General features: G+C 39.1%; 1 protein-coding gene across 1 annotated transcript in view; it reads right to left on the reverse strand.

Annotated features, from left to right (window-relative positions):
- The window catches only part of LOC139728110 (fibroblast growth factor receptor 2-like), a 52488-nt gene that overhangs the window by 18018 nt on the left and 10471 nt on the right, over nucleotides 1–23999 (reverse strand). Inside the window, exons 6-8 of the mRNA XM_071639402.1 lie at nucleotides 17728–17942; nucleotides 17112–17249; nucleotides 15347–15709 (exon numbers count right to left, since the gene is read on the reverse strand). Coding sequence (XP_071495503.1) covers nucleotides 15347–15709; nucleotides 17112–17249; nucleotides 17728–17942 — 716 coding nt within the window. The remainder of the gene's footprint in view (nucleotides 1–15346; nucleotides 15710–17111; nucleotides 17250–17727; nucleotides 17943–23999) is intronic.

The raw sequence follows: 23999 nt of genomic DNA on the forward strand, positions 1-23999 counted from the left end.
TGTGTGTGAGGATGTGTGTGTGTTTGTGCATGTGTGTGTGTGAGTGTGTGGGTGTGTGAGTGTGTGTGTATGTGTGCGTGTGTGTGTGAGTGTGTGGGTGTGTGAGTGTGTGGGTGTGTGAGTGTGTTTGTGTGTGTGTGATGAAAATGACTATAAATCATACTTTGTCAGTGTGAGTTTGGATGGTTAGTTTCCTACTGTTCTACATATTCTTGCTATCACAATTAGAGCTACAGAATGTAGATCTGTCCACTGTCGAATGCAGAGACGAATCTGTGGCTTTAAAAAAGACATACAATTCGTTTAGCGTATGGTAAAGACTTCCTTCTGACTCCTGCGTTTATGACATTAATGTAATTATATCCCTCTCAGGTATATGACTCCCGGAGACGAATGTGGCACTTTGAAGGTGTATGACTGGACAAAAAGTACGATAGACCGAAAGCACATTCGCCTACGAGCCGAGTACTAATCCAATTCATTTATAAATTGGGACTCTGCAGTCAAGACAAATACAAGCAGTATGCTTTTAAAAAGAGTACCATGACAAGTCACATTTTGTTATGTTCGCGGCCTTGGCATTATTGGTAAAAGATACAGAAAGAACGGTACCCTCTTCAGACAAATCGAGCACATCTCAAATGAAGTCCTGAGACTTTATTCAAGTTGTGTACGGATGAAGAGGAGTTTTATGTGTTTGTATGTGTTTATGTGTTTAGTTTCTATCTCTCTCCCTCTTTTTGTGTGTATGTGTGTGTATACCGGTGTGTGTGCTTCTGTGTGTGCTTGTGTGGGTGTTGTTGTTATTGTTGTTATTGTTTCCTCCATGCGATCACGTTCTAGCTCGGATGTCTGCTTCGAAAGTCACGGTGCATTGACCCCGCAGTTTAACATCACACACAAAACATGCAGACACCGACATACACACAGAAACACACACGGAAAAAAAAAACCTCCACCATCGATTCGACTCTGAGATGCAGAGTATTTTGGTCACAGCTGCGCCGCATGTGTGCCTAGATGCTCACATTTTCGGCATCTCAATTACGCAAGAGAGGCTAGGCTCACCCACACAATGTCCGCATACCAAGTCAACATTTTGGACAACGCCACAGCTCTGCTACGACTGGCAAATAACAAGGTACGGAGAGAAATAGAGAAGAGAGAGAGATAGGCAACTTTTTTTCCGACGCGCTCACTATTTCATAAGACATTAGAGTTAACAAACGAATGACATCGCATCTTCCAAAAGCAGTCTCACGCCTGCGCGCGTTCTTATCGACTCAAATCTCGCAATCCTCCGGGGGCTCGATGCGGTAACCCAATAATATTAACTACCTCCAACGGTTTACATTGGAAACTTGTGAATTATGGATGTCGTGCTCTGGAACGAACGCATTTTAGGAAACCGGGACGCAACTCGAGGTAACCCTTTCGAGTAAAAAAAGAAAATAATTACATTCAGTCCCAGCGGTTCGACCTTACTCGATTTAGAGTTTGCTTAAACTCACGACTGAAATCTGACCTTATTCAAGTCTTGGCGTTTGACGTGCGGTAGACACTGTTTATACCATCTGGCCAGGAATAGCCGTACTCACGGTACTCATAGCTACATTTGGATAGACCAAAGATAACAGTGCATCGTGCATCAAAGGCATAATGGCGAATCATGTGTAAGGCGAGTTCATGCTCAGCCTTGCTGGGTTTGTATAAAGAGCAAATTGAAATCAACACTTATTATACTCCACAGGGTCTTTATCACTGCCGCTTCGGCCACACTGAATTGCCAATTAGTGCATTACAAACGACGCTATGAGTATATATCTCCATGACAAATTGATCGCCGTTACGGGGCATCGGTGCCATCACCCTATAATTCATATAGTGCCACATTCATATATTGCAACACGCTGACGGTACTCAAGATGCATGTATACCCACAAATCTTTTTTTCTTCTGTATAAAAATGCGAAATCTATCTCTCTCTCTCTGCATTTATTGGTCCATTGTTGGCATTTGTACATTCTTTACCAGGAAAGAAGATCGACAAATTACATTTTTTTTTAATGATTTGCTTAGATTTTCGTTCAGGAAAATCCTGACATCATAATACTTTAAGAGACTTGAAGAGAAAGTCATAAGAATTTATAATAATGTTTTATCAATTCAGTGGTAGCCTCTTCGGTGTTGACTCTGTTCTACCAGAGGGTCAGGTCTAGCTTTGCCAGGTACCCATTTTATACACCTGGGTCGAGAGCAGGTAAAAACATCATGTCCCAGAACCTATGCACTTGACGGGTCGAACTCCGATTGATAGTCGGGAGTAGCAATCACCGTGACACAGTGCCCCCATTTTTAGTTGGCGAATCTCAGGGCCTAAAAGATGTTTCGAAAATTCACGGCTTGTACAATTTATTACTCAGAATTAGGTCGCGGCACATCGGGGAGTGATATATCGTAGAGCCGTTTCGGGAGATTCACAAAATATGACAGACACTTATAATTTCCCCGAAATGTCGATGTACTATGTTCCTTTATATAGGTACATATTATGTATCTTCGGTTGATGTCATTTATCCTATACGTTTCTTACCTTTTCTTATGCAATTTTATTTATGGTGAATTTGGAATAAATATGACTTCCAAGCTAAAGACCTTCGGTTGCAGATTACTTGCAGGAGAAGCCATACCAAATAACGAGAAACATTGTGACATTAAAGGAATAATTTACCATTTGCAGAAGACACAAAAACCTAGCATTAGTGCTTTAAAATAGCTCTATAATATGAGTTAGGGAAAGAAACAACCACTGTAAAAATTTGAATCCGTATAATCGATGTTAAGTATTGTTAAATACACAAAATGTGAACAATAGTTATGATAAAAATGTTTCCAGACTAAACCGTCTACAATTACGATTTAATGAGAAAAATACTGAAATCTCCTTGTATTTTAGGCTTTATAGCAAAAATTTTATATGGAAGGATGTTTTGTGATTCAACAACACATATGCGTCAAATGTAATATCATGAACATTTTTTAAATCACTGCTCCCAAAAGTATAAAAGAGACAGATCTAAAATGCTTTTTACAAAGATATATGAATGAATAAATTATTTTTTCTGGTGCAATAATCTGCCTGAAGTTGAATAAACATTGAACAATGTGCGAACGGAAATTCAATCCCACTAAACCCAGATTATTCGACAGGAAATGCAGGGCGTATAAGCCCAGGTGAACCCAATTTATAGTTACAAACTAAAAGAGAGGCCAGATTTACAGAATAGGAGATTCAAATCTCCCGTCAGTGACTGGTATATTTAGTATCATTTTTATATCTATTAAAGTCTCAGCACAACGTAACTCTCTGACGTCATCAATTGGTGGGCGTGAATGAGCTTCACATCAAAATAATCCACCACCTGATTTAAAGGATGTCAATAATTCATCTCTACGTTTTGTAACATCTCCTCGAGAAGAGTGGAAACAAACGCTTCTTACGCTTTTTTAAAAAGAATGTGTGTGTGTGTGTGTGTGTGTGTGTGTGTGCTTAAGAGCGTTGTATCCATAGAAACAACCTGTGCATGTGAAATACATGTACATGTTGAGCATTGTCATAGATCCGCGGGTAACGTGGAACGTGTGAGGGACAAACAAGATATGGTGCTGGCGCCGCGGATGGAATCAGTGGAGGCTTTCCTGCCCTATCCTCCACAAGTGGCCGTAATAGCATCCAGGACGACCGGTAAGACTCCGTGGTATTCCTATCCATTTCAACGCCCGGGGCCCACCGAGCCAGGATGAAAGGAATCGAACTCGTTCGATGGGCGTCTTTTACATAAATATATTTCCAAAAGGAAATGTCAATAATGATTGACGTAAATTGGATTTTGTCAGAGCCTCTCTCCGGAATACGGCGCGTGGAGTGCTCCTGTAGCTCACGGGAGCGCAATGTTTTCGTGTAGTATTGATGTAAACGTATGGGGGACACACCATTCGATGACGTCATTGATACTTCCGAACAAGCATGTTATTTTATTCCCCCTTTAAGCTGTCACTTTGCTCATTTTATTTTCTCTCTCTCTCTCTCTTCGTCAAATTGTACTTTGATGTCCGCCAGGTACACGCTTTCCTGTAAGGATTGAGCGCTGCGGTGTCTACTGAATCACGCACGATTCTGGATAAAATCGCCACTCGTGACAATTTTCGGACATAAATCGAACTGAAACGTCCTCTCTGTAATAATTGTTTGCGTACAAGCCGTGCTTCCGCTGTCATGAAGCTATGACAGAAAGAAACATTCAAACCACGAACATAGTGTTTAGACGATCTAGACACGTTTCTGAAATTGCGGCATGGGACGACGTTAGGTTGTTTCACTGTAACACTCTTGCTGCTCTATACAATGATGCGACTTGCACGTCCTAAAACACTCAAACGTGTTGTCAGCAAGGGATAAGCAAATCACAATTAACAATCTGAACCAGAGTCACGGCGTGTCCCCTGATTTTAACTCTCGTTCATCGCCCACAGCTAAAAATACATCATGGCATCCTTTTATTTTGTTTTTATTCCCTCCAGCATCTTTATTTTTTCCTCTAGCCTTTACTTCAATTGCTGCCCTACATTTACCACATATTGCTATTGAGTATATTTCATTGACGACTGAATACACTCTTTGTATTTGGGGATTTTACTGTTTTATAGAAATACCTGTTTCGCTGTTCTTTTATTCCGTCATATTTTCCACATTATTACCTGTCTATTTTTATAACTTAATTAATTCTAAGTAATGATTATTTGTTATCGAATCCACTTCTATCAAGACTTAATATTTTTTTTCTCATTTGGGAATGCACTGTTTAACAACCTGTGTGGAATTTCTTAATTCCTTTGTATTTACAGCATTGTTATGTCATGTTAGTTAAATGAATCCTTCATATTAGTATTTGTCTGAAAAATATACTTTTTATTATCATAATACTTGTTACCTTGTCTGTTTATATTGTTTATGTGTATGTTTTGCTTGTTTGTGTAAGGAAAATTAACATGATATATTGTTTGTACAAGTTTGTGCACGCGTGTTTTTCCTTTTTCAAGTTGCCTTGTATAATATGGTTTATCAAAGTGTATTCATACGAAAACCGACTGTCCAAACAAACAATATACCATCCTCTACCCCTGATAAGGGCGCTGTGGTATCAAACACACACACACACACACACACACACACACACACACACACTCAAACACAAACATACATATCTAATATGCCATGAATACCTCCCCCCCCCCAAAAAAAAAAAAGAAGAAAAAAAATATAGAGATATAGATATCTTTAATCCACAGTGCGGATGAAGCAAAATCATTTAGCAAAGGACACAACTATAAGCCTATACTGAAAACACTATAAGTAGACAGCAATGTTCAGGGGCAATCTTAAGATGATTTATTTTGACTTTCTAAGGTTTTGGATTTTTGATTTAAAGTGTCGTCGCATCCATCCCTCTATCAATTGCTATTTGAGTTCACAATTTCTTTCAGATATGAATTATAAAGCAGCAGTCTGTGGCCTTCATTTAATTACAAAGCAGTCATTGGTGTAAAAGAGATTAGATTACACACCTGACTAGCAGTCATACTGAAGACAGCAACAATCTAACAACAATAAAAAACGACTACAAAATCCTGACTAGTATCAAGATAGAGGTTTGAATTTGCGTGGTACATCCCTGGCAGTAATATAGCATCAACAGCACCAATTGCTTTTTACTAGTATGATCGTGTATGTTCATTTTTAATGTGCACCCAGTGCAGACTGTATTGAGAATAACACGATGAAAAAAAATGATTGAACGACACATAATAATGTGACGTCTGCATAAAGCTTTATGCTGAAGAATATTAAATGCTGGAGTTCTATTTTTTCACCATTGCAATTACAGACAGACATCTAGTACTAACACAAGGACAACCTCCTGTACTAGCTGCGAGACATTAACGGAGAGAGAGAAAGAGAGCGTGACCTTTATCTATGGTCACCTCCCGTTGAGTTATGGACGATTTTCTTTGTAATGATGCTGGCGACGGAAATGCATCGCAGTGCGCAAGGTGCCAACTCATGTCAACTCATGAAAATCTTGTGTCTGAATCTTACAACGTAAACAATCCTCCACCCCTGCCTCCTCCTCCTCCTCCTCCTCCTCTTTCCCTCCCTCCCTTCCTCCCTCGCTCCCTCCTCCCAGGGAAACTCGGCACCTGTTTGTATTGAGGCAAAGGAAGCTGATTGGTGTTTACGGGCGCAGATGAGCAAACTCTCAATTCTGTGTATGACTGGCGATTCCCAGTTCAAATATCTGTCTAGAGTCCAGAACGTGATCTGGTAAGTACTCCGGGAGATTTCGCACCTGATACCCGGAAGCCAATGTTTGGAAGTAATGTGACTACCAGATGGAAAAGATGTTGACGATTCGCTTTCGATGCCTTTGTCTAAGCTTCAACGTAGTCAGCGCTTCTCTCGCATTTTTTGTTCCTTTTTACTGTGATTGTCCCCCTCCCACAGCGTATAAATATCACCGATCTGATACTTTGTGAGATGAGCATTCTGTCTCCTCGCAGTAAAATCACAAAACGAAAAAATGAATAAAAAAAACCAAGATAAGTTTCCTTTCTCATCATGTTACGTTTTGATTGTAAGTTGAGCAAAAGAAATTGCGACATCTTTTGGAGACACATTTCTTGTATCTCGTAATCCTCCTGTCATCATTTTTCTTTTATGTTTAGACAAACTCAAGGAATAATGCGGAACAGTAAAGTTACAAACAATCTGTTGGCAATGTCTTCAATAAGCGGAAATTTCTTTTTAGATGAAAGCTTAAACATCTTGTTTGTTTTTGTTTTTGTTTTTGATTTTGATTTTTGATTATCTGGTTATCTACGAAATAGAATATGCCTTTTGCAGCTGTAGGCCTAATATTCCTGGTTCATATTTCTTGCGAGAGCAGCAATACACGCGTCATGAATTCAACACATTTATGCTTTAATTCTCCGCTTGCAAGGCAACATTTAATCTAGTCATGACGCATGAACATTATTCATTTCCTGATCATCGCTATGGCTGAATGACAGCAATAAAAGATCTCCACTACCCTGGAAAAGAAGGTGTATAGAAACAACATGATATAATGGATACGCGGAAATTGAATTCTCAGGCACCTAAATAACAAAACCTGTATATGCTGTAAAAAAAAAAAAAATAAATAAAAGAGTGGGAGCCGACTGACGGTCTGAAACATTTCCAGTAAAATGGAAGTCATCCGGGAAATTACAGATAGACTCACGCCGTAAACGAGATGGTTGTGCTTTGTCCCCACTGTCAAGGCGTGTACACAGAAGAACAAAAGCATATGATGTTATACAAATACATATATAGGCGAGCGGAGGAAGAAAGGGGAGTGACAAAAATGAAGAGAAGCTTTATAATTGCGAAATATATATTTTGTGTGAATAGAGAGTGCGGTAGTTGGGAGAGCTGTAATAGCAGATGTGTGTGTGTGTGTGTGTGTGTGAGTGTGTGTGTGTGTGTGTGTGCGTGTGTGTGCGTGCATGTGTGTGTGTGTGCGTGTGTGTGTGTGTGTGTGTGTCTGTGTGTCTGTGTGTGTGTGTGTGTGTGTGTGTGTGTATGTGTGCGCGGCAGGGAGAAGACTGTTCGACGCTGCGCAATTAATTTCAATATTATGACGAGTTACATCTTCCTGCTTTCACATTGATATACACGTACTAGCATATGTTTTCAACTGGCGATGGTATCAGTAACACGAAGCGAGTTAAAATCTACCGTTTTGATAACAAAGTAAATGTTTTGGGTTGTGCATCAGCTGAGTTGATCTTTCACTAATTCAAATAGAGAAAAGCTTAGAGCATACTCTTTCAGTGGTGTGTGTATTTCCTTGTGCAATCTTTACGAAAAGTGGAGTTACACAGAAACGACGACATACACAATTAAGCGAGATTCTTATAGGGTTTTTCTTAGTTCCTTTTCATCACCTAGCAACTGAACGTATCATCTTTAAAGGGATCGTGTAGTTTTGGTTGATAACTAGCTTCAGGTTTCTAACATTTTTAAATGAGATAACAAGATACCTCCTATGAAATATGAAAGGGCATGTAATTCCAGAGGAATTCAACATAGAAATTGATTTTGAAATGGCTGAGATATCTACATATAACGATCCCAATAAAAGGTGGGACCCATCTTATATTACGAGCGCTTTGTTTAACTTTTGGTTTGGATGTCTCAGCCATTCCAAAATCGATTTTCATCAAATAAACTTGAATTCCTCTTTCATGGTATACTCTGTACTATTTCATAAGTGGTTTCTTGGTATCATGCAAAAAAAAAAATAATAAAAGCCAAATCCTTATCTCCACCAATAACATACCATCCCTTTAACTGGAAAAGCCTTGCATAACCTATTGCTTGGATAAGAAAAAAGTAGCTGATATTTGTATTAGTCATATGTCATCCTTGCAATGCTTACTATAAATCGCTGTTTATTGAACAAAAATGATCTAATTGATCAAAATGGAAACGTAGAACTTAGCCGGGTGCAATATTACAATATTGAATATTAAATTCAATGTACAGCAAAGTGTTGTATACTCTTAACTGCACCAACGCACACACATACACACACACTCACCCATACACACTCAAACTCTCACACACACACAAACGCACGCACACGCATAGACATAATTATTATCTTATTTTAAAAAAAGAGACGAACATTTCTCCTCTCACCTTTCCTACTTGCGATATATTCCCCCTCCTTCCGACCACGCTACGAAGACAAACAAAATGTGATTTGGAACATAACTTGCTGAGCGAGGCGGTCAGTCATATTGATTTCGATATACATTCACAGAATTGTTGATAACCAAATGGTATAGTGACATATCATGCTTATTGGACATACAATATCTCGAATATATTTCTCTCTGTTCAAATGACACGACATTTGTATTGCAAATACATGGGGAGTTGATGTGTCTGTGTATGTATGTGTGCTTGTGTGTGACGTCTTCTGTGTTTGTGAGCGTGTGCGTGCGTGCGTGCGTGTGTGTGCTGCGTGTGTGTGTGCGTGTGCGTGTGCGTGAGCGTGTGTGTGCGCGTGAGCGTGTGTGTGCTTCGACAAATATTTGATCGACATGCTACCTGCTTGGTACCCTTGAAAATGTATTTGTGTCCTCACTCCCAACCGGTGTCTTGTTGAATTTATTCATATACATGTACATTCAATTTGCAAAGGAGAGAAGAGAGTTGAAAAGGTTACACATGTTCGCTAATGTGATGAAGGCGTTGACATAGTAACTCGTATTTACTGATTTATCCATATTACGTTACGCATAACCTGTGTTATTGTACTTGGCCTGCGCGGTCGAGGCTTAAAGATTACATCCAGTTTGCGGGCTGATTTTATCCAGTGGGACTTAATCATCAACAAGACGTGGAGCATGCAAGCCAATGGAAACGGTTCACACGGCCACAATAATCATAACCTCCTCACTTTAATTTCACTTTCATTGACTTAATCAGTCTATGGCAATATAACATAATTACGCACTTCATTCGGATAATATTTGTCCTCATTTAACCTTCCTGAACAGATAGTAGTTGTAAACCTCGTTCATTTGAAATAATGAACATGTGGTATTGCGTGCCAGCCGATTCCGCGTTGGTGCTCTTAAATTATTAGCTTGACTTTAACATCGGGAGGATTTACAAAAACCGGCTTAATTAAGTTTACATTACAAGGTACAACTGAAAACACATATCCAGCTATGATGCTTTTGCACTATCGTGAACGTCAAAAGAAGAAAAAAAGGTTAATAATACAAGCACCGATACAGGAGCAGTTTTTAAAAGAATGTCAACGACCGACTCAGGGCATTGAGAAAAGGGTTGATTGTTTTCGTGACTGCGCGGCAGCTAACGGCGGGCGAATGGAGAAGAGGCGTATCTATTGATTGAATTGACATTTAACAATCCTTGGTGGAGTTTAGGGTGAAATGCGTAAAGAGGTAAATAAAACATTTAAATCACATATGCCACAGTTGTACACGTCGAGACGGTGAAAGCGCCGCGTAGCTTAACCAGCCGCACGCAATGAATGCGATATTTTCCACCAAAATAGATGCATCATTATTTGAGAACCTGGTGGAACAATTTGGAAAATCTATTTGAGTTGCAGATGAGCTAAGTAAGAGCGATTACTGTGCCGCCATCGGATATGGAATATCTGTCACAAGCAGTGCTGTCAGCCCCGTTGTTTAAAACGCTTATTGAGAAATATCCATTACTGCTAACAGCTTTGATGTAATATCAAATCATCCTGGAAACAGGCTACAAAACAGGTCTTTTATTTGCCACATCATCGTTATTGTTATAGTCGTTGCAGTCACTGCTATCATTAACAATATCATCATTAGTACTGTAGGGTTTTGACTCTGTCATTTCCTCCTGCGACCTAATGTCACTTCGTGTTGGTGGTCGTATTTGGATGAATTCAACAAAGATATATATATATATATATAGATAGATAGATAGATAGATAGATAGATATAGATAGATAGATATAGATAGATAGAGAGATATGCATGTATGTATGTATACAATGTACCCATGTCTCCCACTGCACAGTGGATGAATAAATATCTTTTTGTTGATAACACAAGTTTATTAACAAATGCATAACACAGTCACGATTTTGCGGATGACACACTATTAATGTTTAAAAAACAGAAAAAGAATAGTACCATGACCTGTCGCAAATAAATGGAACTCGCACTAATATCTATTATGTCATTATAGAGCACACGAGACTAGAACACGAAACATATTTTCCAGACCTACCCATCTGTAAGTATATTTACATTGTCATCATTGGCTCCTTCATTAGTTCTTTCTATTATACAATGCAGCCAATAATGTTTAATTGTAGTGTTTGATTACAAAACGTGTTAGCTCCATTCTTGTTAATTTGAGATAATATTTGCGATTAAAGTTGCTGAAAAGTAAAGAAAATTGTGGGAAAATATGCGATTTTTTTTTAACTTCAAGAATATTCTTTGTTATGTAACAAGTGAGATTTCATTTGAAAGGTTTTATTTTGTATTATGGCTGATGATGGACTTACCTTGATGTATTTCGAAATGGCTCTTAACCCGTTTTTGCGATTAAACTCTTCAGCTTATAATGGGAGATATATGGTACAGACTCATCTTTCTTTGTTACCATGTGGTATGTAAAACCATGGAAGAAAGACAGTAATGGTCATTTTAACATTGACTTCATTAATCTCTATCACAGCATCGTTCATTTAGTTTTCGTTACGATATGCTTACATTAACACTGCCATATAAGTTAAGTTTTTAAAAACAACGACAACAAGCCTTGTTTTTGTCATTCCTTCCGGGTTTTGTTTTCCTTTACGTGTCTTTGTGTCAATTGCTCATTCCTTGTAACATGACCCATGTAATTTCATGAGAAGCATGATATGCTGGCCTAAACTCATTCGTAACCATCGGTTTAAGTGGAAATGACAGGTTTAAGCAGCGTGTTCGCAAATAGCATGCAGTAAAAGGGTTAAGATCGTATGACTAGGATATTTCTTGCGTTTTGCAGCTGCCTAGTTACTTAGATTGGAAAAATAAACTCGGGGAAATGACGCAGACTGCTCCCGAGATTTGAAAACGAGACACTGATTCATTCAAATGGGTGACATTAGGGCAATGAGAATTCTCTGAAGTTCACTTTTCTTTCCCATGTCTTTCATCTGAGTCGTCATCGACGATTCTTCAATATTGTTTTTTTTTTCTCTCAAAAAGTTTGGTTGCGGGTATCTTCAATCTACTCTGTGTTATCACTGCATATTTTATTCTCTGAGTTCTCCTGCTTATACACTGTATATAATTTTATCTGTTTATTTGATGGAAATGAAAATAAATTTGAACTTTGAACTTGAATTTTGCCCTTTGGACGTACACCTCTTTTTGTAAAATCGAAATTGAACAAAATAACATACACAAATGTGATTAAAGAGTAGTGGTAGTTGCCTGCCATTGAAAGCCCTCTAAACATCTTCAAGAGTCAACATGTAACCGATGACTAATGCAGTCTTGTACATCCTCCATTAAGTCACAAACTATTGACACATTTTGATATTGATAAAGGAATTCGTGCTTAAGTTCATCAACATTCAAGTGGCATCTTCATTTCTTGGGTTTTTTTTTAACAAATTTGTTAATTTCACCTGACCACACATCATGACCATGAAATAAGAATCCACATTTATGACAGAAAAACATTTTTTCCAGGCTATGACATGTATGAGGACAATAAGCCCTGATAATTACTGTAATCACTGTTCTACGACAAGAGATCCCGTAAAACTATGGGCTCTCTATCAGTGGGCCTCAGAAGATAAAAAGTTATACATCAACAACTAAGCAAGTTTGTCACACTAAGATGCTCCCTTTGATAGCTTGACTGTAAATTCGTCAAACCGCTGGACACAGGCTTGCAGCAAGCAATACTAGTAGTGTGTTCTGGGCGTCGAAAATTTATTGAAACCAACGTACACACATCACAGAGCATAGACACATCGGAATTTTGAATGACGGAAATACAGCATGTATTGTCGTCTCTTGTCGCAAGATGTGGTTTTGGGATAAGCATTCCGAGAGAAAAAGCAGAACCAGAAAGTGAAGAGCGAAATGAAGAGATTAAAGATACACGCGATAACGATAAGGAATGCTTTGGACAGCGGTCATTGCATTTTCGGGCGACGAAGAGAAAAAAAAAACAGGCTGCGGCAAAATATTTGCATCCAACAGTGCTCTCGAGACAGAGGTTACGGCAACAGGAGCGGGCAGGTCGAGCAAAGACGCGGTATATTTATAGCAATGATGATAACAATGATAATGATAATGACGGTGTATGGCGACAGTAAAGACGTGGGGATTGTTGAGGCAAAATCGATGATAGTGTTGGCTGTGAGAAAGCTGAAGATGATGAATATGATGATGGTGACGGAAGAATTCACTGAAATGAGACTTCTTGCGGACTGTTCAGCAGGGCATCTTGGGCAACTACTGGGAATCGACTTTTTAATAGCGATTATGAAACGGCCGGACATTCTTTTCTCTCCTTACATGAATTAATATCTTTGACACCTTTCAATATTCCCATATTAACCCGTCTTAAGGCTGCTCCCCCTGCTGGAAAGAACACAGTGCACTACAGTGTGAGAGTCACAGTGTGAACACAGTGTGAAATTTCTTCACACTGTGAACACAGTGTTATTCATCAATTCACAGTGTGAAACAAAGCATTACTATGTGAACGCTCTGTGAAAACCACACCACAGTGTGAAATCATCTTCACACTGTTAAATTCAAGACTATGTGAACACACTGTGTTCTTTCCAGTAGAGCAGGATTCTATGAATTTCTACTTTAATAATAGAAGACCTGAATATAAGAACGACCCAAGTCTAATTTTTGGCCAAATTCAGTTTGACATGGGAAATTGTAGCTTATGCATGGACTCACCTTGTGTATAAATGATAAATCGTAATTACCCCCGAAAGTGCCTGAAATGAATGAATTAATTCTTATATGAATGTAAAAATGAAGGACTTGGGTCATTCTTACATTCATTTTAAAGTTCTTTTGCTTACGTACAAAATTCTGAATGGGCAAGCCCCCAGGTATCTCACAGACCTTGTTTCTTTACGTTCCATTACTTCCTCAAGATCCCTCCGTTCATCCTCTACAATGCAATTGACTCCTGGACCACGTACTTCCACAAAATATGGTGATCGTGCTTTTTCTACAATTGCCCCTTCTCTCTGGAATTCTCTACCCGCCTATATACATCAAGCCACTTCCGTTAATCAGTTTAAGATTTTGCTTAAGACTTATCTTTTTAGTAGATAGTTCTTTGGAATAGTCCAGTTGTGGGTCGGTCGATGGAGGTGCACACTGATTTTGATTTTCATTATTTATCGTAATTATACACTGTATCTATTTTTTTTTTTTGTATGTCTGTACTTGTATTTTGGTATTTTGGTATTATTCTGGTATAGATATTAATTTTTCCGGTAAACTGTGCGCTTAGAAACATCGGTATTAAGCGCCTTATAAATGTATTGTATTATTATTATTATTATTATTATATTATAGCGCCCTCTCTCACCCTTCTCTCATCTCTATGGCAGAATATCATGTATATGATTCAAAGAACGACCCAAGTCCATCACACAAAATGGCCTCTCCACAATTAATGTAAATGTTAATTGTCATAATAACATATGTTTTGATTTGTATATACAGCGTTGCCTTCCCATCACAGTTAAATAAAATATCATTCGACAAATAAAAAAGATAGGAAGTTGTTTTCAGTTTACTCGAAATGGTCTTCCATGGACTTGGGTCGTTCTTATATTCAGATACTCATTTATACTATTAATGATAATGGTGATGGCACAGAATATGATGATGGCATACTGATAATGATGATGGCATAGGAAAAACGTCATGGACAACGCGACTGAATGGCTAATTAAGTTGACAGCCGCACTGATGATCAATGCTACGCCGAGACTCCTGGCTTTATACCATTTTAGTACAGGCCTATTGTCAAATTGTTTGAGGTTCTCTTTTCACAAAACCGTCTTTTCTCTATTCGTCTACATGTCTGTTTTGATGGCTGTTCTAGAGATTTAAAGAGATGAGAAAAATCAGTTGATGTTTACGTTAGCTCCGTCGTGTATCTGTCAGTGTAAAGCTACTCTATATCATTGAAAGGTGAAATGAATTATGGTGAAATACATCGATTGTTATTAAAAGACATTCATGCATACATTCGCGCACACTTGTCGCTAGATAAGCGAAAAAGTGACTGTTTTTTATCAAATAAAAACAACACGTTGTAAGTCAGCCCTCCTTGTCAACCCGAAAGTACGTGTGACAAAAAGGGTTTATTCTGCATTCCATTTTGCTGGTCACAATGGAGATAGGGAGATGATACATTATGTCACAAGATCTACGTGAAAAAAAAAAAGGAAACTGAAAAAAAAAACCGAATCCAGTTTCCTGCAAACTCTACTCAAGATAAAAGAGAGTGTTACACGTATCTCTGGGGTGTTTCTACCTCTTACTCTCCTTCTCTCTCCCTCTCTTTCACCGCTTAAGATTAATGTCGCCGGAGCGTGTCAAAGTAAAAGTATGTCCTTTTTAAGCTCTAAAATTGACGCTATAACTCAGTCTGGCCGGATCTAACAGGATTTCGTCGTCCCGCTTTATCTCAAATGAGCATTCCTCTTCCGCGAGCGGGGGTCCGTGGATGCCATGGCCCATGCATGTCTCCATGGATGCAGTTGCCATGACGATATCCACCTCTTCGCTCTGCCTATCCGCCTCCTTCTCATTACTGGCGTCCGCTGGGTTCACATCTTCTGCTGACGAGCGTCGCACCAGCTCGCCGTAAGATGGCGCTGTTGAACGAGCGGCTTTGCAGAGGTCATCCTCCGCCGTGAGGTAATCGGAGTCGATGGCGAGCATTTCGTCGAGCCGCTTGAAGATGGTGGTGAACGTAGGTCGCTCTGCTGGGTTGGCATGCCAACAAGCTCGCATGACTTCGTAGCTGTGGGAATCCATTGAGGGAGCAATTAGGCGTATTCATCTTTCATTTTTCCTTGCAATAAAACATTGAAGTCGTACAACATACAACTAACGGTCGCTTCGTTGGGCATAGACATCTCTGAGTAGTCATATGTCTTGTGGATGTTGCATATACAGTGTATTCATGTAATATTATGTAATATATTATTATTTTCTTCATACTCATAATAAGGTATAAAGATACAAAAAAAACACGTGTCAGTGAAAAGATATCACTTTAGTAACAGGCAGTAATCATGGTAATGATCAATATCATATCACAATGGGTCGATTTCTTTTGAGGTTATCCCGGATCTTCTGCCATTGACAATACAGGTTTCAGGATGTCGAAGAAGAAGAAGTCTAGAAGAAGTAAAAACAAGCTGAAAAAACAAGCAAACGAAGTATACGTATCCATGGGGACAGGCTGATAATAGCTAGGGACGCCTGAAACTTGAGATCTCCAAGCATTTTAACCATATTATCGATGCTATGGGGGCCAACATTCCAGTGGAACCCCCCCCCCCCCTACCAACGTCTGTACCCGCACTCTGTCAAAATCACGTCTGCTGTCCTGCATAGATACTTGCAGGGACTGAACAGCAGATGTTATTACGTCTTATATCTTTAATCAACTGACATTACTAAAAGATACAAGGCTGGATAGCTTTGCAAAACCGCAATTCAGACTTTTGATCAAGATCTTATAATCATAATCTTTAGGACTTATTTTTCCCCCTTTTTAATCAATGTCTTTGTAATAACATAAACATATCAAAAATATCACCCACCACACGGTAGTAAACTATAGCTGAACACACAGTCACACACACTATAACATGCAATGCACATTATGTACTATATGTACGTGTGCGTGTGCATGTGTGTGTGTGTGCGTGTGTGTGTGGGCAGTATGTCTATACTAAGGCGAGATAAGCACATGCTATAACTGCAGTAAATTATAATTTATTGCAATGGGGAAAGAGAGAGGCCTACTTTTTTCTCGTCTATTTTGATGATATCATGCTGGTTGCGAAACAACCAAATATCACCAAGTATTGATTTGAAGACAAGATTGAAATTTTAACACCAACGGTTTAATAAAAAAATGAATAAATTTCAGCATTTTGGTGACTGAAATATCATCTAGCAACGCTGACAGGAAATCAAATTTTGCTGGTGAGGACAACCTGGAAAATACCACCGGTCATTATACACAGCGCCTGAAAGAGCGCGAAACATTGAGTAGAGGTAAAAATGGCAGCATTGGATTTGCGGAATGTCACAGCGAAAATCGTTTCGGGGAATTCGAAAGAATGTGTACCACTTTTGTTGTTCTGTCATATCATATGGCCGCGATGAAAGAAAAAAGTGGGGAAACTTACATCTGGTCTGGGCAATGATCGGGTTTTTCCATCCGATACCCCTCCTGTGTCCTGTGTACCACCTCTCGCCCGTCCATGCCCGAGTAAGGAATGCCGCCCAGTGTGTAGATTTCATACAACACGATCCCAAACGACCAGCTGCAGGAAGAAAAGAGCGGGAACCGCGCACATTGGTGAAATAAAATCACGTGATAAGGCGTTGGCCTCGTTCTTCAAGATTCTACCAAGAGAGGTGCGATTCATCATCACTCACAAAATGTAACAACTAAGATGCGGAAGATTTTAGTGATGCGCAAACCCCCTTCAAATTTAAGAAAATAATGAGTGAAATGTAGGCTGATCATCTATTACTGGCGCCTGTAATTGATTTGATATAAGTACCAACTAAAGTGCGCAAATATTTGGTAAGGGAGATTTCGCATCCCCTAGATGGCTAAGAATGATTCTCACTGACCTATGACGCAGTTTTAGCAGTTTCAGTCTTGACGATTTTTCCATGACAGATATGAAAAATTGGAAAGCTTCAAAGAGATCTCTACAAGCGGGGGATTTCCCATGGATTTTGTGCATTGATGTTTTTTTTTTTCCAGATTATAAAGAGATGAGGTGAACTCACACATCACTCTGAATGGTGCATTGGCCAATGGTGTTCGTCTCCAGGCTAACCCACTTCACGGGTCGCTTCTTGTCTGGCGCCAGTCGCTTGTATCCGCTCTGATAAATGTCGTCTGCCAAGCCAAAGTCCGATATCTTTACCTCCAGCCCCTCACCTACCAGCACGTTCCGCGCCGCCAGGTCTCCGTGATAGTAGCGCGCCTTGAAGATGTACTCCTGCAGTCGCCAACAAAAAACATCGAGAGTTTATAGTGAAAGATCAGGTTTCAGCATCAAATCCGTCCGCATCCACCCCGTGGGTGTATAAACCAGCTATTAGGATGATGGAGAACAGCCTATTCTGGGAGACAACATCGAAAGATGAAACGATTCTAAAGGATGGTGGTAGGAGCTCCCGAGAGATGGTTCTTCGTTTTTATCATCATTTTTGTCACATATCAAGCATGCGGTAAACCAAGATAAGGCCAATATTTATACCAATAGAAGGATTAAATTTCTCCTAAAATCTGCCCACTCTAAATCATCATCGTAGCTTTGAGCAGCTTGGTATCTAAAAGAAGAAGTAATGGCATTTTGGGGAGAAGAAAAAGGAGCAAGCTCAGGGTTGACATACTGCCAAAAAAAAAAAAAAAACCAAGCTTCATAGTCCTTTTTAAAACATTTCAATAAAACAGGATTGGAGTGGGCAAACATGACAAATTTGAGACAAACTTAGAACTATTTAACTCTTCATTTTCCTCATCATCGCTCCGTTGCAAGGATCTGACAGAAGTGTTTGTGGTTTGGGGGATGTGATGATCTCCTCATAGCATGGAATTAGAGAAGTAAAAAACGCAACACTTGGAAGAGGAAAACTTCTGACGTATAACAACCTACCAGGCAGACAATCACACGATAAAAATTATCATGAAATTGTCATTCATCTTTCTTTCTTTTTTTAAATAGGGAGTAATGATTGCCGACAAGATATCAGCCATGCATTCTAAAGAAGAACACCACAGAGTACTCCTGGTTACGGGTGGCACTATTCACTGCACTTGTCACTAACGTCGCTCGGAAAATGGAGGGGGGAAAAGGAGAAGAAAATGCTCACCCGGAAACGTTTCCACAAATTACTTTCGTGATGTTTGATTTCTATTGAATTACCACGTCATCAGATTCTTGAATAATCGAGCCTCGAATGAAGCTGTATGCAGTTGGCAAAAACAGTCACGTAACCGTCAATAATGTGAAACATATTCCACCGATTCCTCAGTTTAACATCTTTGATATCATTTGATGGACATGACTGAAAGGAATATGTCGCTGAAGTAATTTGAGGAGGAGTCTCTTGTGCTAACTTGATTGCACTCTGCCATTTTGATCATATTTGATCGGAACACGAGAAATTGTTACTATGAGAGACGAACGTTCGATGTTTCGAAAAAGATTGTGTAGCAAGTGTGCAAATTCACTATTTGTTTTCTCGCCTGGAAAAAAAAAAAAAATCTATCTCTCTTTCTCCTTCACCATTTCTTCCCGCTTTTTCCTGCATCACTTCGTCATTTTAAATCGCTTGAAATAAAAACCATAGAACTTCAATCTTCCCCTGCTTCAAAGACATTCTTTACACATACATTATTGCGTTCTCCGACGACGAATGTGACGATAATTTTCATTTTCTTTTTTTTTTGTGCGTCTGTAATTGTAACATAATACATGTGTGGGAACCTCTGTGCGTGCATATCTCTGTGTCTCAAACGTATGTATTCATGTATGTGTGTGGGGGCGGATGGATGGATAGATGGTTGTCGTTGTTTTTTGTTTTTGTATCTTGCATGATTGTCAGAGTAAGTGAGTGCATTGAAATAAGCATGCTATATATAAACCAAGCAAAATTGCAAGTCACCTTAGTCACTCGTTTCAAAAACATACATGATAATAATATTCCCACTTTCATGTAGGCCTACCCATAAAAGGGTAGTGAATAATGCATAAAGACGTATCATTATATATATATATATATATATATATATATATATATATATATATATATATATATGCGTCTTCGTATGTCTGCGTAAAACTGTTGAATTCAGCTAGAAAAGTCTACGACGACAGTTTTAATCTAAATCTGAAATCGCTTGGAGGGATGAGCTGAACTTAGACCTAAGTGAACACCTCGTCTTGGCTTTATGTCGCGTCACCCTCCTCGCCTCGACCCGAGAAACTTTCTGTTGTTTGACATTTTCAAGGACGTTATAGGAAATTACAGATACATCACAAGGGGCTGCGTCAGTAATGAATATGCCGAATGTAACAAAATTTATTACATCTGCCCTCTAAGAGAGTAAGAGAGAAGAGAGAGCGAGAGATTTCCAGTGGCGTGCACGTATGCTCATTGCACATTACAGTCTGGTGTACGGAGAGAATGATGCACACCGGCTCATACACACAAACACACACACACACACACACACACACACACTATTTTTGGTTTCTTTAATGTTGCTTTTAACTTGAGCATGATACAGTGTGCTGTCGGCGCTTCTTGATCAACATAATATCTGTGACCACGAATGTAGCTAGCCCCCACGGCTCCCACGTCGTCTTTCTTTTGTTTCTGAAGAGTGTGTTAAACAAAATGCACTCTGCATAATAATAGAACAACATATCAAGTCCTCGTGGCGCATATGCAGGGAATGCTGAACAGTGGGGTGGGGATGCATCACCCCCCCCCCCCACACACACACACACACACACAAACACACACGGTTTTGACTCTTTAAAAAAGAGAGAGAGAATAAAAACAGAATCATAATGAAAAAATCACAACGGAGTCCATGACTGTTGGAGGGATACGCCAGATCTTCCCCACAAAGCACAGGGAGGGGCCTGACTTGTGTTACCCTATAACATGTCCAGCCGTTTTAAGATATACATGGACAGGAAGACGTCTTAAATTCTTAACTCTACAAAAAACTTAGAGTGGTCTGTGAACGAAGAGGATTAATTATTAGCCTTTTGAGATTTTTGTTATCAACACGCAGGATTCAGCCCATATGGATTTTACAGTCACGCGATTTATGAATTACGTGTTCTCCCTTTAATAATCTTATCCCCTAGAGAACTCTCGAGGATCGTAAAAGTATCCATTTACCACGCCTACACAAGCACCTGAGGAGGCAGGGCTGTAATTTTACAGCTGCCGCTTCTACACAGTCAACACATTACCTGATAATGCCGGATCATTTCGACTGTGTGCAGAATCTGTCCCGGGGGACGTTTTTTGAATTAGGCATCTTATCTACCTTTCGCGCTCTTTATTGGCACATTAATCGTGCAAGCAAGTCCGTAAAAGTGCACACTTGGCAATCAGATCAAGCCGTGTTTTTGCAAGAGAGTGGCAAACGAGAAAGTCTGGCCTGATATCAACAGTTGGCGCGTAGAATCCACGCTGTAGCGACAAGACTGTATACGACGTGCACAAGTCATGGTGCACGTGTCGGCTTGACGAATTGATATTTACTCATCGGCATCAAGATCATCCCACGCGTTTGTTAGGCACTAGATTTCCCGGCTCTGAAATATCGTTCCCTCGACCATATACATCCTCCGCCCCACTCCCCCTCAGGTGGTCACCTGTACCGAATGCGCGTGCCTGATTTTTCGAGAAAAGGAGTTCATTTTAGGGGCTCAATTCCAGAAAAAAAAAATCGTTGAAATACAGGGTCTTTTAGAATTTTTCCTAAATATCTTTAATTGGGGGTATAGTTTAAAAATCTTTCCGCTCCAATCCCGAAATAGGGTCCCGAAAAGGTTAGGTTCAAACCCCCGAAAAAAAAACACACCAAACAAACAAAATAGGGGTACTGCGGCTTCTTGATGCTTGGTCCGATTCTACCGAATGTGCTTTACCGAGCATGTTTTGCAGCAAAGCATGCCGGGCGCTGGTCCTCTTTTTGCAGGGAAGTACATCTTCTCTGATATATTCATGTATTCGGTATGAGAAAGTTCCTATAAACATGTTCTTGTCTATACACTCCTCGCCTTGGCACTCTTCCTTCATCTCGGGGGTAGTTTGCTATATAGCTTATCTTCCAAAAACTACTGATAAGGCATGTAAGGGGGCAATTTTGATGGCTTCCCTTCCAAAAGCCCGTGGTAGGGGGTCACAATCCTACCCCTTCTCCATCCTCAAAGGGGCTATCTGTAAGAATCTGGAGCATGTATTATGGTTGAAAAATAAACATAATTTCGTTGCTCCGTTTATAACCTCTATATAGCCCCCACACTCCACACACATACACATACACACACACACACACTCAACACTATCACTTCGCCATCCACAAGATATATATAACAATATATATACATATATATATATATATATATATATATATATATATAATATATATATATACAGATATACATATATAGACATATATAGACATAGATATATAGATATATATACATATATATATACATATTAATATATTATGTATATAACATATTATATATATATATATATATACAGATATACATATATAGACATATATAGACATAGATATATAGATATATATACATACATATATACATATTAATATATTATGTATATAACATATTATATATATATATATATATATATAAATCATATATATTTACATATATTTGCTCCAAGAAGTTTGTGGTAGTTTTATTAAAATAGAAAGCAGCTGCTCTCATTTAATTGCCATGCTTTGAGAAACTGCTCCAAAAATAACGTTAACTCTGAATCACAAACACTCCTAATTCCGGTCAAATGCGTTGGAAAAAGAAATTATCCTCTTTAAAATGTGTCGGTGCGAATGCACTTGATAGTCATTATTATCATTGCTTCTTCTAACATCATTCCTCGCAACCTTCTCCGGCTTTCGGATTCTGCATTCAAAAAAAGTTTTTATCCATTTGATTCATTTATATTGAAATATAATCTATTCATTGCAAAGGATGGGTCAGCAAAGAGTCAAATCCCATGCAAGTTTAAAATGCAAACTCATCGTTTTGAGACAAGTGGGCGACAATAAATGAGGGAGAGGGGGAACGGGGGCGACAAATAAAGTCTCTTTTTTCTACTTCTTCTTCTTCTCTCACTCGATGAAGTTTGTGTGAACAGACGTGTGAAAGATACAGTTACTGTGGTAATTCGGGAAAAAATCGATTTAGCGGTCGTGCAAAGGCGTTGACCGCTTCCGGAAGTGCACGGTCGTTTGGTACAACAGTGCAGTGCTTGCATAATGGTTAGAAGACGCAGCGCTCTCTACACAAGTCATTCTCTATATAAATCAGTCACTCCACTAGTCTGGTCTCCAGACACTTTGCAAACTGTAGTCCCTTCCATAAAATGCGCCCTTCGATGCCCTTCGATGTCGTCTTTGCCGAACGTCTGCACGACCATCTAGCTCAATGATGATACTTCTTTAATCGTTAGAGGGCGTCGATATTCCGTGAAGCAAAAAAAAAAAAAAAAAAATAGTACAGGCAGATGGCCTGGAAGCGAGGCTACCACTCGACGCATGGCGGAATAAAGACGGCTGACTACAACAGATTATACGAGGAAACAGCCTCTACAATATAGCATTTATGTCGACTCCTATAGCGAACCACATCAACTTTATTTTTGTTACTAAATACCTGATTGATGCAGAAGCACAGTTTTTTGCACAAAATGTTGATTCAAGCAGGATAAACGTTATGACAATAACACTATTAGCAAATGCAACGATAAAGCGTTTCTTTGTTCTTCACACATGTTTACCGATTTGAGCAGTCATTCTTTAAGATACGAAATGTAACATGGGAATGAAGTGACCTGCGCGAAATATACAAAATAAAGCTTATTGCGCACAAGTGTAGTTAATAATCGGCTTGTTTATTTAACTCGGCGTTTCGTCACTATTGTGACTTTATGTCAAGAGACGTATACGTAATCTGTTGGGATTCAGTCGAAATTGAGGGCTACCAGCTTTAAGCATTACATTATAACAAGACAAGGGACAATGGTAATTATTTTCTTGTTTATATGTATATTATAGTCTGATGCCGTCTAACCATCTACTCCAAAGAAATCCTAACATGTGACTTCTTTTGTAGGCCCCAAAATCTCTTTGGTTTGCCTACATAGAGGCAAAGGTTAATCGCAATCAATCAAGTACTCCGTAAAACATCTCTTACAGTTCCATGTAAAATAAAATCACCCAAAAATACCCATAGCTATATTCATCTTGTGTTTATGTGTGTGTGACAGACACA

The sequence above is a fragment of the Diadema antillarum genome, unplaced genomic scaffold, assembly GCF_040938485.1.
Source record: "Diadema antillarum isolate AM-2024a unplaced genomic scaffold, OU_Dant_1.0 scf00000000, whole genome shotgun sequence".
In the NCBI taxonomy this organism is placed as follows: domain Eukaryota; kingdom Metazoa; phylum Echinodermata; class Echinoidea; order Diadematoida; family Diadematidae; genus Diadema; species Diadema antillarum.